This window comes from Lynx rufus, unplaced genomic scaffold (assembly GCF_022079265.1).
Source record: "Lynx rufus isolate CCGP_SWC_20201006 ecotype Redwood Valley unplaced genomic scaffold, mLynRuf1.p SCAF_2, whole genome shotgun sequence".
Classification (NCBI taxonomy): Eukaryota; Metazoa; Chordata; class Mammalia; order Carnivora; family Felidae; genus Lynx; species Lynx rufus.
In genome coordinates this window covers 195,448,720-195,461,754 of record NW_025814834.1, presented here as the reverse complement: position 1 = coordinate 195,461,754, position 13,035 = coordinate 195,448,720, and the positions used below count along the sequence as shown (strand labels likewise).

The 13,035-nt window shown below is 36.7% G+C and overlaps 1 protein-coding gene across 1 annotated transcript in view; it reads left to right on the top strand.

The window, feature by feature from the left end:
- The window catches only part of ZMYM4 (zinc finger MYM-type containing 4), an 86,119-nt gene that overhangs the window by 62,396 nt on the left and 10,688 nt on the right, over positions 1 to 13,035 (top strand). Inside the window, exons 23-25 of the mRNA XM_047084591.1 lie at positions 2,594 to 2,765; positions 2,943 to 3,038; positions 5,028 to 5,179. Of these exons, the coding sequence (XP_046940547.1) occupies positions 2,594 to 2,765; positions 2,943 to 3,038; positions 5,028 to 5,179 (420 nt within the window). The remainder of the gene's footprint in view (positions 1 to 2,593; positions 2,766 to 2,942; positions 3,039 to 5,027; positions 5,180 to 13,035) is intronic.

Sequence of the window (13,035 nt, the reverse complement as noted above, 5' to 3'; positions counted from 1 at the left end):
ATCTCTCTCTCAAAAATGAATAAATGTTTAAAAAAAAACAAACAAGATTGTTTTACTTTTTCCTTTCTAATCTTAATGCCTCTATTATTTTATTTATTTATTTATTTTAATTTTATTTATTTATTTATTTATTTTTGGATATATTGCACTAGCTAGGCTCTTTAGTACAATGTTGAATATTAGTGGTGAAAGCAGGTCTTCATGTCTATTCTTAATCTTAGGATAAGTGTTCAATCTTGCAGTGTTGTTTTTTAAAGATTTTATTTTTAAGTAATCTCTGTACTGAACATGAGGCTCGAACTCATGATCCCAAGATCGAGAGTGACACGCTCTACCAAATGAGCCATCCAGGTGCCCCTCAGTCTTACAGTATTAAGTATGATATTACTTGTGGGTTTCTCCTAGTTTTCCTCTGTCAGGTCCAAGAAGTTCTCTTCTGTTTTTAATTTGCTGAGAATTTTTATCATGATTGTGTTGTTGAATTTTGTCAGGTGGTTTTCTTGTATTTATTGCAATGATCATCTGGTTTTTCTTTTTGAGTCTATTAAAATGATGACATACAGGGGCACCTGGGTGGCTCTGTGTGTTAAGCATCTGACTCTTGATTTCGGCTCATGTCATGATCTCAGTTTGTGAGTTTGAGTTGTAAGTTCAAGCCCCATGCTGGGCTCCACACTGACAGTGGAGAACCTGCTTGGGATTCTCTCTCGTGCTTCCTCTGCCCCTCCCCTTGCTTGTGCATGTGTTCTCTCTCAAAATAAACTTAAGAAAAAATTTAAAAATGATGATATATATTAATTTTTTGAATGATAAGCTAAGTTTGCATTTGCGGGATGTACCTTACTTTCTTCTGACATATTTATTCATATATATATATATATATATATATATATATATATATATATATATATTTATTATTATTTTTTTTAATCTACATCCAAATTAGTTAGCATATAGTACAACAGTGATTTCAGGAGTAGATTCCTTAGTGCCCCTTACCCATTTAGCCCATCCCCTCTCCCACAACCCCTCGAATAACCCTCAGTTTGTTCTCCATATTTATGAGTCTCTTGTCCGCCCCCCTGTTTTTATATTATTTTTGTTTCCCTTCCCTTATGTTCATCTGTTTTGTCTCTTAAAGTCCTCATATGAGTGAAGTCATATGATTTTTGTCTTTCTCTAATTTCACTTAGCATAATACCCTCCAGTTCCATGCATGCAGTTGCAAATGGCAAGATTTCATTCTTTTTGATTGCCAAGTAATACTCCATTGTATATATATACCACATCTTCTTTATCCATTCATCCATCGATGGACATTTGGGCTCTTTCTATACTTTGGCTATTGTTGATAGTGCTGCTATAAAAAACATGGGGGTGCATGTGCCCCTTCAAAACAGCACACCTGTATCCCTTGGATAAATACCTAATAGTGTAATTCCTGGGTTGTAAGGTAGTTCTATTTTTAGTTTTTTGAGGAACCTCCATACTGTTTTCCAGAGTGGCTGCACCAGCTTGCATTCCCACCGACCATGCAAAAGAGATCCTCTTTCTCAGCATCCTCGCCAACATCTGTTTTTGCCTGAGTTGTTAATGTTAGCCATTTTGACAGGTGTAAGGTGGTATCTCATTGTGGTTTGATTTGTATTTCCCTGATAATGTGTGTGCCCTTTTATTATTTCTTTTATTTTTCTTACTTTGGGTTTTAATGTGGTCTACTTTTTCTAGTTTCTTTTTTTTTTTTTAACGTTTATTTATTTTTGAGACAGAGACGGAGCATGAGAGACAGAACATGAATGGGGGAGGGTCAGAGAGAGAGGGAGACACAGAATGTGAAACAGGCTCCAGGCTCTGAGCAGTCAGCACAGAGCCCGACGCGGGGCTCGAACTCACAGACCACGAGATCGTGACCTGAGCTGAAGTCGGACGCTTAACTGACTGAGCCACCCAGGCGCCCCAACTTTTTCTAGTTTCTTAAGATAAAGCTTAGATTATTGATTTTAGACTTATTTTTCATAGACACATTCTAATACAATAAATGTCATTGTAAGCTTTAGCACCGTGGGAAAAAATGCTTGGTTTTTTTTTCACTGACGTTCAAAATATTTTCTAATTGCATTTGTGGTTTCTTCTTTGACCATGAGTATTTATAAATGTGTTGGTTAATTTCCAATTTTTGAGGATTTTCTTAATATTGTTCCACTACTGTATCTAGTTTAACTTGATTATAGTTAGAGAATTTATGGAGGCTTGTTTTTTATCCCAGAATATGATCTACTTTTGTTTTTCATGAAATAGACCTGAATGGTAAAAATGGTTGTTCATACCTCACTGGGTGGGCCCAGTATCTGGAATATAGTGAGTATTTAAGTGTTAGTAATCATTACAGTTCTGCATTTAACTCTCTTTTTTTCTTTTCCCATATGGATTGGATTAATCTCTAAAGCTTCTTTCTAGCTTTAAGAATTCTGAATCTTTAGGATCTAATAAAAATTGCATATTCTGTAAATTTTTCCCTTCTCTCTTTGAGAGCTTGTTTCTTAAAGATTTGAAACTAAATTTTATATTTTATAAATTTTTGGAATTCTTACAGGGACGGAAGAAGTCTATAGTGGCTGTGGAGCCCAGAAGTCTTATTCAAGGAGCCTTTCAGGGGTGCTCAGTGTCTGGGATGACACTGAAATACATGTACGGGGTAAATGCCTGGAAGAACTGGGTTCAGTGGAAAAATGCCAAGGAAGATCAGGGGGATCTGAAATGTGGCGGTAAATACACAGCATGAATTTGTATCTTAAGGTGGTTGGGAGGATAGAGTGCAAGTCATTAATCTACACAAAAGGGATACATACTAGGTCAAAAATCCCATAAAACTTTGGTTTTGGCCTACCTTAAAATTTTTCCCATTTTTATTTAACTTCTTATTTCTTTTTTCTCCTTGTCAGGTGTTGAACATGCTGCATCTAGCCCATGTTCTGACCCTTTAGGAAGTGCTCAAGACCATGTCCTCTCTCAAGAATCCTCAGAGCCAGGCTGTAGAGGTAAAAATCATTTCTCTGCTTGTAATCTGAATTTTCTGAATCACTTTTAATATTATTGTCAACTTTAAATTTGTAAATGGAATATTTAATATTTGAAGTCTTATGGTAAAAGAGAGAAATTAATATCCTACTCTCAGTTATAAAGAGCACAAGCTCTATAAAGGTAAGGTTGTACAGGCATGATTTCGTTATGCAAATATGAGGAATTTTGTTCCTTTTTCCAACACTATGAGGGTGGCTCAAATCTGCCTTCTTGAGCCCTGTATCTGTAACCTAACCCACATGGAACTTCTGTTGTTGGTGTTGGTGTTAAGAAAAGTACCTGGAAAAGCCTTGCCTCTTCTGTAGAAATTTTTCCTAATAACAAGCTCTGTGAGACTGCGTGCTGGGAAATTTGGAACCCAATAAACACTTCACATAGAACAACAGTGTATAATTTTAGAGCCCACATTAACTCCCCCATTGCCCCTGCCTTGGTTTTGAAATTCCTATTCTAAACTTTTGTTTTCATTTTATATTTTCCTTTTTTATTATCTTTGTTTTATGTAATATACTTACTATAATCTTTGTGGAATGAGATAGGGCAGGAATGGATGAGTATGACCTTGTCACTAGATTTTTTTTGCCTCTTTCCAACTATACCTTCTAAATAACAACTGAGTAGTTGCATGCACTCTTGGCTTCACCTCAGTGTATCCTGCTGGCTTTTAGTTAGTGGCTGCTGTGGTCTATGACTCATTCAGTTCCTACAGATCAAGTGTAATCTCTACAGAGTTATATAAATATACTCCTCTTATGGAGGTTTATTGGTCCCTTTACCAACCACTTTGAGCCACAGCACTCTTTGTTTTAAAAAAGAAAGAAGGATAATGAGAATGAAGAGGTGATACTATGTTAGACTACCAGCCCTAAATGCAATAGCCACAGGGGATGCCTACTCATTTTTGCTACTCGTTCATCAAAAAAATACTTACTGAATTTATGTGCTAGGTGGTTAGCAGACATAGTGGTTAGGTGCTTTGGTGAAAAGGTCAAACATGGTCCTTGCCCTCTGAGCCACCACTTTTACCTTTTGCAAAATCATTTCAGGGGAACTCAAGTGTATCTTTGGAAACATGCAGTCTTGTTTCAATATAGATGAGCAGTGACTAGGAAGAGTGTTTCAATTCTAATCTGAATTGAAGTAGGATCTCTACTGAAGTAGTATCTCTACAAATCAAATTGGGTAACTTTCCCAAAATTAATTCAGTTCTTAGTTGATTTCAAAGCCTTAATATGCTATGTGAGGTTTACCATGATCTGCTCCCATCTGCCTTTCTTGATTTTCTCCGGTACATCTAAATCCCCTGAACCTTTTCATTTTTTGTGTATTCCAGGATTTCTAAGGACATGACATTTTTATGTTATTTAAGTGTTCTATATGCACATAAATCTGAGTTAGAGAAAGTTAAACAGCATTTTAATGCAGATATTCCCAGAATCTTTCATAAGCCTTTTATATACCATTGTGAATTCTTTAGAGGCAAATATAATATGCTGCTGCTTTCCAAATTTATCAGATCTTAGAAACCCGGGTTTGTCCAGCTCTCATATTGCTAGTATTTTGTGGAATATGCTTTGGGAAAATTTTTTACATCCTCAGATTGGAATTCTTTATTCACATGTTTAATTCTTCTTCACCTTTCAAGGTCTGGCATTAGTATCACATCCTCCAGAATCTCACCTGACCCTTCCCTGTTGGATGTTCCTTATTTGCTCTCCTAGAATCCTTCTTAAATAAAACCTCTGTCATAGCACCTGGTACTACATTGTTTTCATTTCTTTAATTGAAAAAGCCCTGAGAGCTGGATTTGTCTGTAATCCATGTATTCACCAGTGTTCACTGCAATGCCTAGGGGCACATTAGTGGTCACTGTTTTTTAGTGAATAAAGTTGTGTTACTGTGTTTCTTACAAGTTAATATTTCAGATGTTTTCTACCTTTCCATAGTCCGTTCTATCAAGCTGAAGGAAGATATTCTGTCCTGCACTTTTGCTGAGTTGAGTTTGGGTTTATGCCAGTTTATCCAAGAGGTGCGGAGACCAAATGGTGAAAAATATGATCCAGACAGTATCTTATACTTGTGCCTTGGAATTCAGCAGGTATCAAATTCAGTAATTGTTCTAAAATGTATTGCATTTTTAATAATTCTCATAGAACTTACGATTCAAACTGAAAAACTATAGTGTGTATTGGTTGTTTGGTGTTACTTTTATATTCTGTTTAATGAACCACTGACCCTGATTTAAAAGTCTTGATCATATAGTCTTTTGTAAGCCAAATTGAGACTCTTTGTAGAATAACAGAAAATGAGGATGGTGCATTTAATTATTAAATGGACAAAAAAGGCAAGAATAGCCAATTCACAAAAAAGTAATATAGGTGAATATGTATATATATGTATGTACTTTAAATGCATATTAAAATAACAGGTTACCATTTTTTGTCTATCACATTAGCAAGAATAAAATAATTATAACACTTATTGTTGATAGGACTTCTGTGAGGAGGGGATTTGCCTTCATAGCTGGTGATAATTAGTATACACTTGAACATATGTTTCAGGAATATTTTTGAATGTTCATACTTTTTTTTTTTTTTTTTTTTTTTTTTAAATTTTTTTTTTTTTTTTCAACGTTTATTTATTTTTGGGACAGAGAGAGACACAGCATGAACGGGGGAGGGGCAGAGAGAGAGGGAGACACAGAATGGGAAACAGGCTCCAGGCTCTGAGCCATCAGCCCAGAGCCCGACGCGGGGCTCGAACTCCCGGACCGCGAGATCGTGACCTGGCTGAAGTCGGATGCCCAACCGACTGCGCCACCCAGGCGCCCCCATACTTTTTTTTTTTTAATTTTTTTAACGTTTATTCATTTTTGAGAGAGAGAGAGAGAGAGAGAGAGAGAGAATGTGAGCAAGGGAAGGGAAGAGAGAGAAAGAGACTGTGAAGCAGGCTCCAGGCTCCGAGCTGTCAGCACAGAGCCGATGCAGGGCTCGAACCCACGAACCGTGAGATCATGACCTGAGCCAAAGTAGGACGCTCAACCAACTGAGCCATCCAGCACACCAAATGTTCATACTCTTTCACCAAGTAATTCCCTTTTTGGGAGTCTGTCAAAGCTAGATATTAGTGTTATGTTTATATCAAAGGTAGATAGAGTGTTATGTTTAAGTAAATTATAGTATAAAGTATATTACATAACCAATAAAAATTGTTTATAAAGTAACTTCTAGTAACATAAAAATATTAATATTAAAGGACTAAATGAACAAAATGAGAGTACGAATACATGTTAACACATAGTGATTTAAAACCCAATCATATAGGGGCGCCTGGGTGGCGCAGTCGGTTAAGCGTCCGACTTCAGCCAGGTCACGATCTCGCAGTCCGGGAGTTCGAGCCCCGCGTCAGGCTCTGGGCTGATGGCTCAGAGCCTGGAGCCTGTTTCCGATTCTGTGTCTCACTCTCTCTCTGCTCCTCCCCCGTTCATGCTCTGTCTCTCTGTGTCCCAAAAATAAACAAACGTTGAAAAAAAAAATTAAAAATAAAAAAAAAATTTAAAAAAAACCCAATCATATAAATACATAGTGAAATGAAATGCACCAAAAAAATGTTGACAGCAGTTATCGTGGTTATCGTCTTAGGGTGGTAGTGCCTTGGGTATTGTTAACTTTTCTCTGTTTGCCAAATTTTCTTCCAGTTGTATGATGGGGGAGGTGGGTTCTTTTATTTAGGCATTTATTAAAGTTCATTTCTTAATTATACAAGTAGTTTGTGCTCACTGTAATTATTAAAACAGTGAGGCATTTAAGGAAAATTTTATCTACTTCCATTCCCAGTCTCTGAGGTAACCAGTATTGTAACATCTGTCATTCATGTACCTTCTTCTGTGCTATACATTCATGCATTTATTCTTATGTATTATGCATTTATACATTTATTCTTGTTTTGCATACTGTTTAGCAAAATAGAGCTCATACCATACACATTTTTTTCAGCTTACTTTTTTTTTAAATTTAAATGTTTATTTTGAGAGAGAGTATGCACACAAGCAGGGGAGGGGCGGAGAGAGAGAGAGACAGAGAGAGAGAGAGAATCCCAAGCAGGCTCTGCTCTGTCAGTGTAGAGCCTGATGGAGGTTTCAATCTCATGAACCATGAGATCATGACGTGAGCTGAAATCAAGAGTCCAACGCTTAATCTCCTGAATCACCCAGGCACCCCTGCAGCTTATTTTTCCCAATCTGTTTGTCCCTCCAATTGAATATAAATGAAGTTTCTTCCTTTATACAGAAAGCTGCATAATACTGCAGAGTATGAATATACCAGTTATTCACCATTTTTTCTTTTGTACATTCAGGTTATTCCCCCCTTCTTTTTTTTTTGTTAATTAATTTTTTTTTTTAATTTACATTCAAGTTAGTTATATAGTGCAAAAGTGATTTCAGGAGTAGATTCCTTAATGCCCATTACCCATTTAGCCATTTAGCGCATCCCCCCTCCCACAACTCCTCCAGTAACCCTCTGTTTGTTCTCCACATTTGAGTCTCTTATGTTTTGTCCCCTTCCCTGTTTTTATTTTATTTTTGATTCCCTTCCCTTATGTTCATCTGTTTTGTATCTTTAAAGTCCTCATATGAGTGAAGTCATGATTGTTGTCTCTAATTTCGCTTAGCATAATACCCTCTGGTTCCATCCACGTAGTTGCAAATGGCAAGAATTCATTCTTTTTGATTGCCGTTTAATACTTCGTGTGTGTGTGTGTGTGTGTGTGTGTGTGTGTGTGTGTATACATATATATATATATATGATGTGAGATGTGTGTATATATATATATATATATATATATATACATATATATATATACATATATATACACACATCTCACATCTTCTTTATCCATTCGTTATCCATGGTGGACATTTGGGCTCCTTGCATACTTTGGCTGTTGATAGTGCTGCTATAAACATTGGGGTGCATATGTCCCTTTGAAATAGCACACCTGTATCCCTTGGATAAATACCTAGTAGTGCAATTGCTGGGTCATAAGGTATATTTTTAATTTTTTGAGGAATCTCCATACTGTTTTCCATTTAACCAACTGAGCCACTCAGGCACCCACCATATTGTTTTCCAGAGTGGCAGCACCAGCTTGCATTCCCACCAGCAGTACAAAAGAGATCCTCTCTCTCCACATCCTTGCCAACATCTGTTGTTACCTGAGTTGTTAATGTTAGCCATTCTGACAGGTGTGAGGTGGTATCTCATTGTGGTTTTGATTTGTATTTATTTCCCTGATGATGAGTGATGTTGAGCGTTTTTTCATGTGTCGGTTGGCCATCTGGATGTCTTCTTTGGAGAAGTGTCTATTCACGTCTTTTGCCCATCTGGATTATTTTGTTCACTGGATTATTTGTTTTTTGGATGTTGAGTTTGACAAGTTCTTTATAGATTTTGGATACTAACCCTTTATCTCATATGTGATTTGCAAATATCTTCTCCCATTCTGTCGGTTGCCTTTTAGTTTTGCTGATTGTTGCCTTTACTGTGCAGAAGCATTTTATTTTGATGAGGTAGGTCCCAATAGTTCATTTTTGCTTTTGTTTCCCTTGCCTCTGGAGACATGTTGAGTAAGAAGTTGCTGCAGCCAAGATCAAAGAGGTTTTTGCCTGCTTTCTCCTTGAGGATTTTGATGGCTTCCTGTCTTACATTTAGGTCTTTCCTCCATTTTGAGTTTATTTTTGTGTATTGTGTAAGAAAGTGGTCCAGGTTCATTTTTCTGCATGCCGCTGTCCAGTTTTCCCAGCCCCACTTGCTGAAGAGACTGTCTTTATTCCATTGGCTCTTCTTTCCTGCTTTGTCAAAGATTAGTTGGCCGTACGTTTGTGAGTCCATTTCTGTTCTGTTCCATTGATCTGAGTGTGTTTTTGTGCCAGTACCATACTGTCTTGATGATTACAGCTTTGTAGTACAGCTTGAAGTCCGTATTCCCCCCTTATTCTTATAAACAGTGTTTCAGTAAATATTTTGTTTGCATACCTGATGAACTGGGGCTTTTATTTTTAGGTTAAAACATATATAGATTTCTCTAATTTTAAGATGTTTTCAGATAACTTTCCAGAATGATTATAGTAATTAACAGTCTTACCAGGAGTGTTGTGTGCGCCCATTTCTTGAATTCTCCTTACCACTACTCTTTTTACTATTTATTATTCTGATGGATTAAAAAAAATGGCATCTGGTGGCTCCAATTTTTATTTTCCAATTTTATGAAGTAGTATGTCTTTGTATGCTGTTGGTCATTTGGATTTTCCTTTCTTTCTGTAGGATCTCTTTTATGTTGGGGATATGAACTCTAAGTGCTTGAGTTAAATTTTTCTAGTGTATATTTGCCTTTCAGTTTTGTTTTGCCATTCAGAAAGCTTTCCTTTTTACACAGTTTAATAATATGCATTTATTTTATAATTCCTGATTTTTCTGTGTTGCTTAGGATGGTCTTCCTACTTATGTGTTTAAATTTAAATTCTTATAGATTTCTTTCTAAAATACATACTTTTTATATTGACATCTTTAATACATCCAGAATTCATTTTTGTGCATGATACACGTTTATTTCAGATGAATAACATTTATGATGGGTTATCTAGTTACACAGGTAGCATTCATTTTCCCCACAGAATCGAAATAGCACCTTTGTTATTAAAATATTGTTCCCATTATATTTTGATACAATTTCTAGATTGTAAAAGATGTTTTTAAAATCAACATACAAGGGGTGCCTTGGTGGCTCAGTTGGTTGAACATACAACTTTTCATTTCAGCTCAGGTCATGATCCCAGGGTTGTGGGATTGAGCCCCATGCTCAGTACTTAAGGTATTCTCTCCCTCTCCCTCTCTCGCTCCCTCTCCCCCTCCCCCTTCTCCCCCTCTTTCCCTCTTTCCCTCTCTCCTATTGTCTGTCTGTCTGTCTGTCTCTCTCTCTCTCTCTCTCTCTCTCCCTCCCTCCCTCCCCCCTCCTCCACTTGCACTCTGTCTCTAAAATAAAAATAAAAGAAAACAAAAAAGAAAGTCAACTCATGAGAGGAATTTTATAGGCTCTTTCAATGAAAATGTATTGGGCACCTACTATGTACCACACATGCATTTTGGTTAGGTAAAAATTTTGAAGATTCTGAACACTTTCTGAACTTTTAGAGTTTATGATATTATGGATCTAAAAATATTCTCATATTTTATCAGTGCAGGTGTCAAGGAGTAAGAAATATTGTGGCAGTGATTCATATTCCGACTTGAACATAATCAAAACGCTTGGCCATTGCTGTGAATTCAGTCACAAACTGCTTTACATACCAGATACTCTGTTATCTATAAAATATACTCTAATTTGTGAGACAAATCATAACCTTATAAAAAGTTTTTTCTAGTGTATTTATCCTGTTGTTTATATTAATAAATGATTTTTATAATAATACTATTAAAAAGAGGTTATAAGTTAACAATATTTACCTATAGGTGATAGGAAGTAAATACTATAAACCTTTTACCAGTTCTGACAAGAAATAAACTTTCCTTAACCGTAAGGAATTTTAAAATGTAACTTCAGCTCACATCTTAGATGTGCTTCCTGTTTTGTTTTCTTTCCTGATTATAAAAATAGTTATGCTAAGTGTAAAGAATTTTGAAAATACATTAAAGTGTAAAGAAATAAATTAAACCCAACCATAATATCAACACCTGTACCACCACTGTTAACATTAGCTGAGAAGGGGAATTGGCAAAAAGAAACAAATAGGCAAATAGCAAAATTAACATACAGCTAACAGGCAAAATGTGTTAGGAATGTCTAACAATCATTTACTGTGTATGCTGTATTATTAACATAAGCTTATTTCATATATTAACTCATTCACTTGTGAGCGTGCCCCTCTGATACATAAGGACTGTTATCATCACCATTTTCTGTTGAGGCACAGTGAGTTAAAGTATTGTTTAAGGCCTCAAATGTAGTAAGTGGCAGGGCCAGGATGTGAATCCAGGTAATTTATTTTCAGAGTCCATTCTTAATTTTTTTTTTTTAACGTTTATTTATTTTTGAGACATAGAGAGAGAGAGCATGAACAAGGGAGGAGCAGAGAGAGAGGGAGACACAGAATCTGAAACAGGCTTCAGGCTCTGAGCTGTCAGCACAGAGCCCGACACGGGGCTCGAACTCACGGACCGTGAGATCGTGACCTGAGCCGAAGTCGGACGCTTAACCTACCGAGCCACCCAGGCGCCCCCAGAGTCCATTCTTAAGATCACTGTGTTGGACTATCTCCCTGATGTAAAAGGTTACTTAACTATAATCAAAGAAAAATGTCACCCATTAAACTGATTAAAAATTGAAAGTTTGAGAAGTTCAATAATACCAAGTATTAATGAAAACATATTACTGTTGGAGGCCTTTTCAGAGGGCAAGTTGATGTGGCAAATAAAACATTAAATGCGTGTAGATTCGGGGCACCTGGGTGGTTCAGTTGGTTAAGTATCCGATTTCGGCTCAGGTCATGATCTCTCGGTTCATGATTCGAGCCCTGTATCGGGCTTTGTGCTGACAGCTCAGAGCCTGGAACCTGTTCCTAATTCTGTGTCTCCCTCTGTGCCCCTCCCCCACAGACAGTCTGTCTCTCCCTCAAAAATAAATAAACATTTAAAAAATATGCTTGTAGGTTCTTCAGTGTAGCAAATCCATTGATCAGTATTTCTCCCCCAAGAAATGCACACATGTACATAGACTGGTATTTTTATTATAACGTTTTCAACAGCAAAAAAATTGGAAACCACCTAAGTGTTGATTAAAACAGTAATGTTCAATCAACTATAATATGTCTGTACTGTTAAATACCATACAATAGTTAAAAAGCAATGAATTGCTCTTACACATTTTTGCATGGAAAACTCTTAGAGACACATTGAAAAAAGTTTTTTTAAGGTTTATTTGCTTTTGAGAGAGAGAGTGTGTTGAGTGGGTGAGGGCCAGAGAGGGAGACGTAGAAGCTGAAGCAGGCTCCAGTCTCTGAGCTATCAGCAAAAAGCCTGACGTGGGGCTGGAAATTGTGAACCACCAGGCCATGACCTGAGCAGAAGTTGGACCCTTAACCGAATGCATCACCCAGGTGCCTGCCCCCAAGAGACATATTTTTAAAGTAACTTGCACGAATATGTGTTGTGCAATATTTATTTATATTGTGGCAAAATACACATATTATAAAGCTTACCATTTTAAAATGTACAGTTCAGTGTCCTTAAGTGCATTCATGATGGTGTGCAGTTGTCATCACTGTGTTTTTCCAAAATATCACTGTGTTTTCCTAACTGGAAATCTCATAACCCATTAAGCAGCCACTCCCTATCACTTCCTCTGCTTAGTCCCTGGCAACCATGAATCTGCTTTCTATCTCTGTGGATTTCCTTGTTCTGGATATATCATATAAACAGGATTATACAATTATGTGGCCTTTTGTGTCTGGCTTCTTCCAGGTTTAACCTGTGTAGCATGAATCAGTACCTTTTTATGGCTGAATTATTTCATTTTTGGATATACCACATTTTTCTTATCCATCTGTTTGTGGACATTTGAGTTATTTCTACCTTTTGGTTATTACAAATAGTGAATGATACTGTGAACATTCATGTACAAATTTTTGTTTGAACATCTGTTTTCTTTTGGGTCTGTGCCTACCAGTGGAACCACATGGTCAAATAGGAACTCCATGATAAGCTTGTTGAGGAGCCACCAAAACAGTTTCCACAGTGACTGCACCATTTTATGTTGCCAGCAGCAGTGTACAAAGGGTCTGTTCTCTCCATTCTCGCCAATGTTTGTTAATTTCCTTTTTTTTTTTAAAGTTATCTGATGGGTATGAGGTAGTATCTCATTATGGTTTTGATTTGCATTTTCCTAATGACTAATGTCACT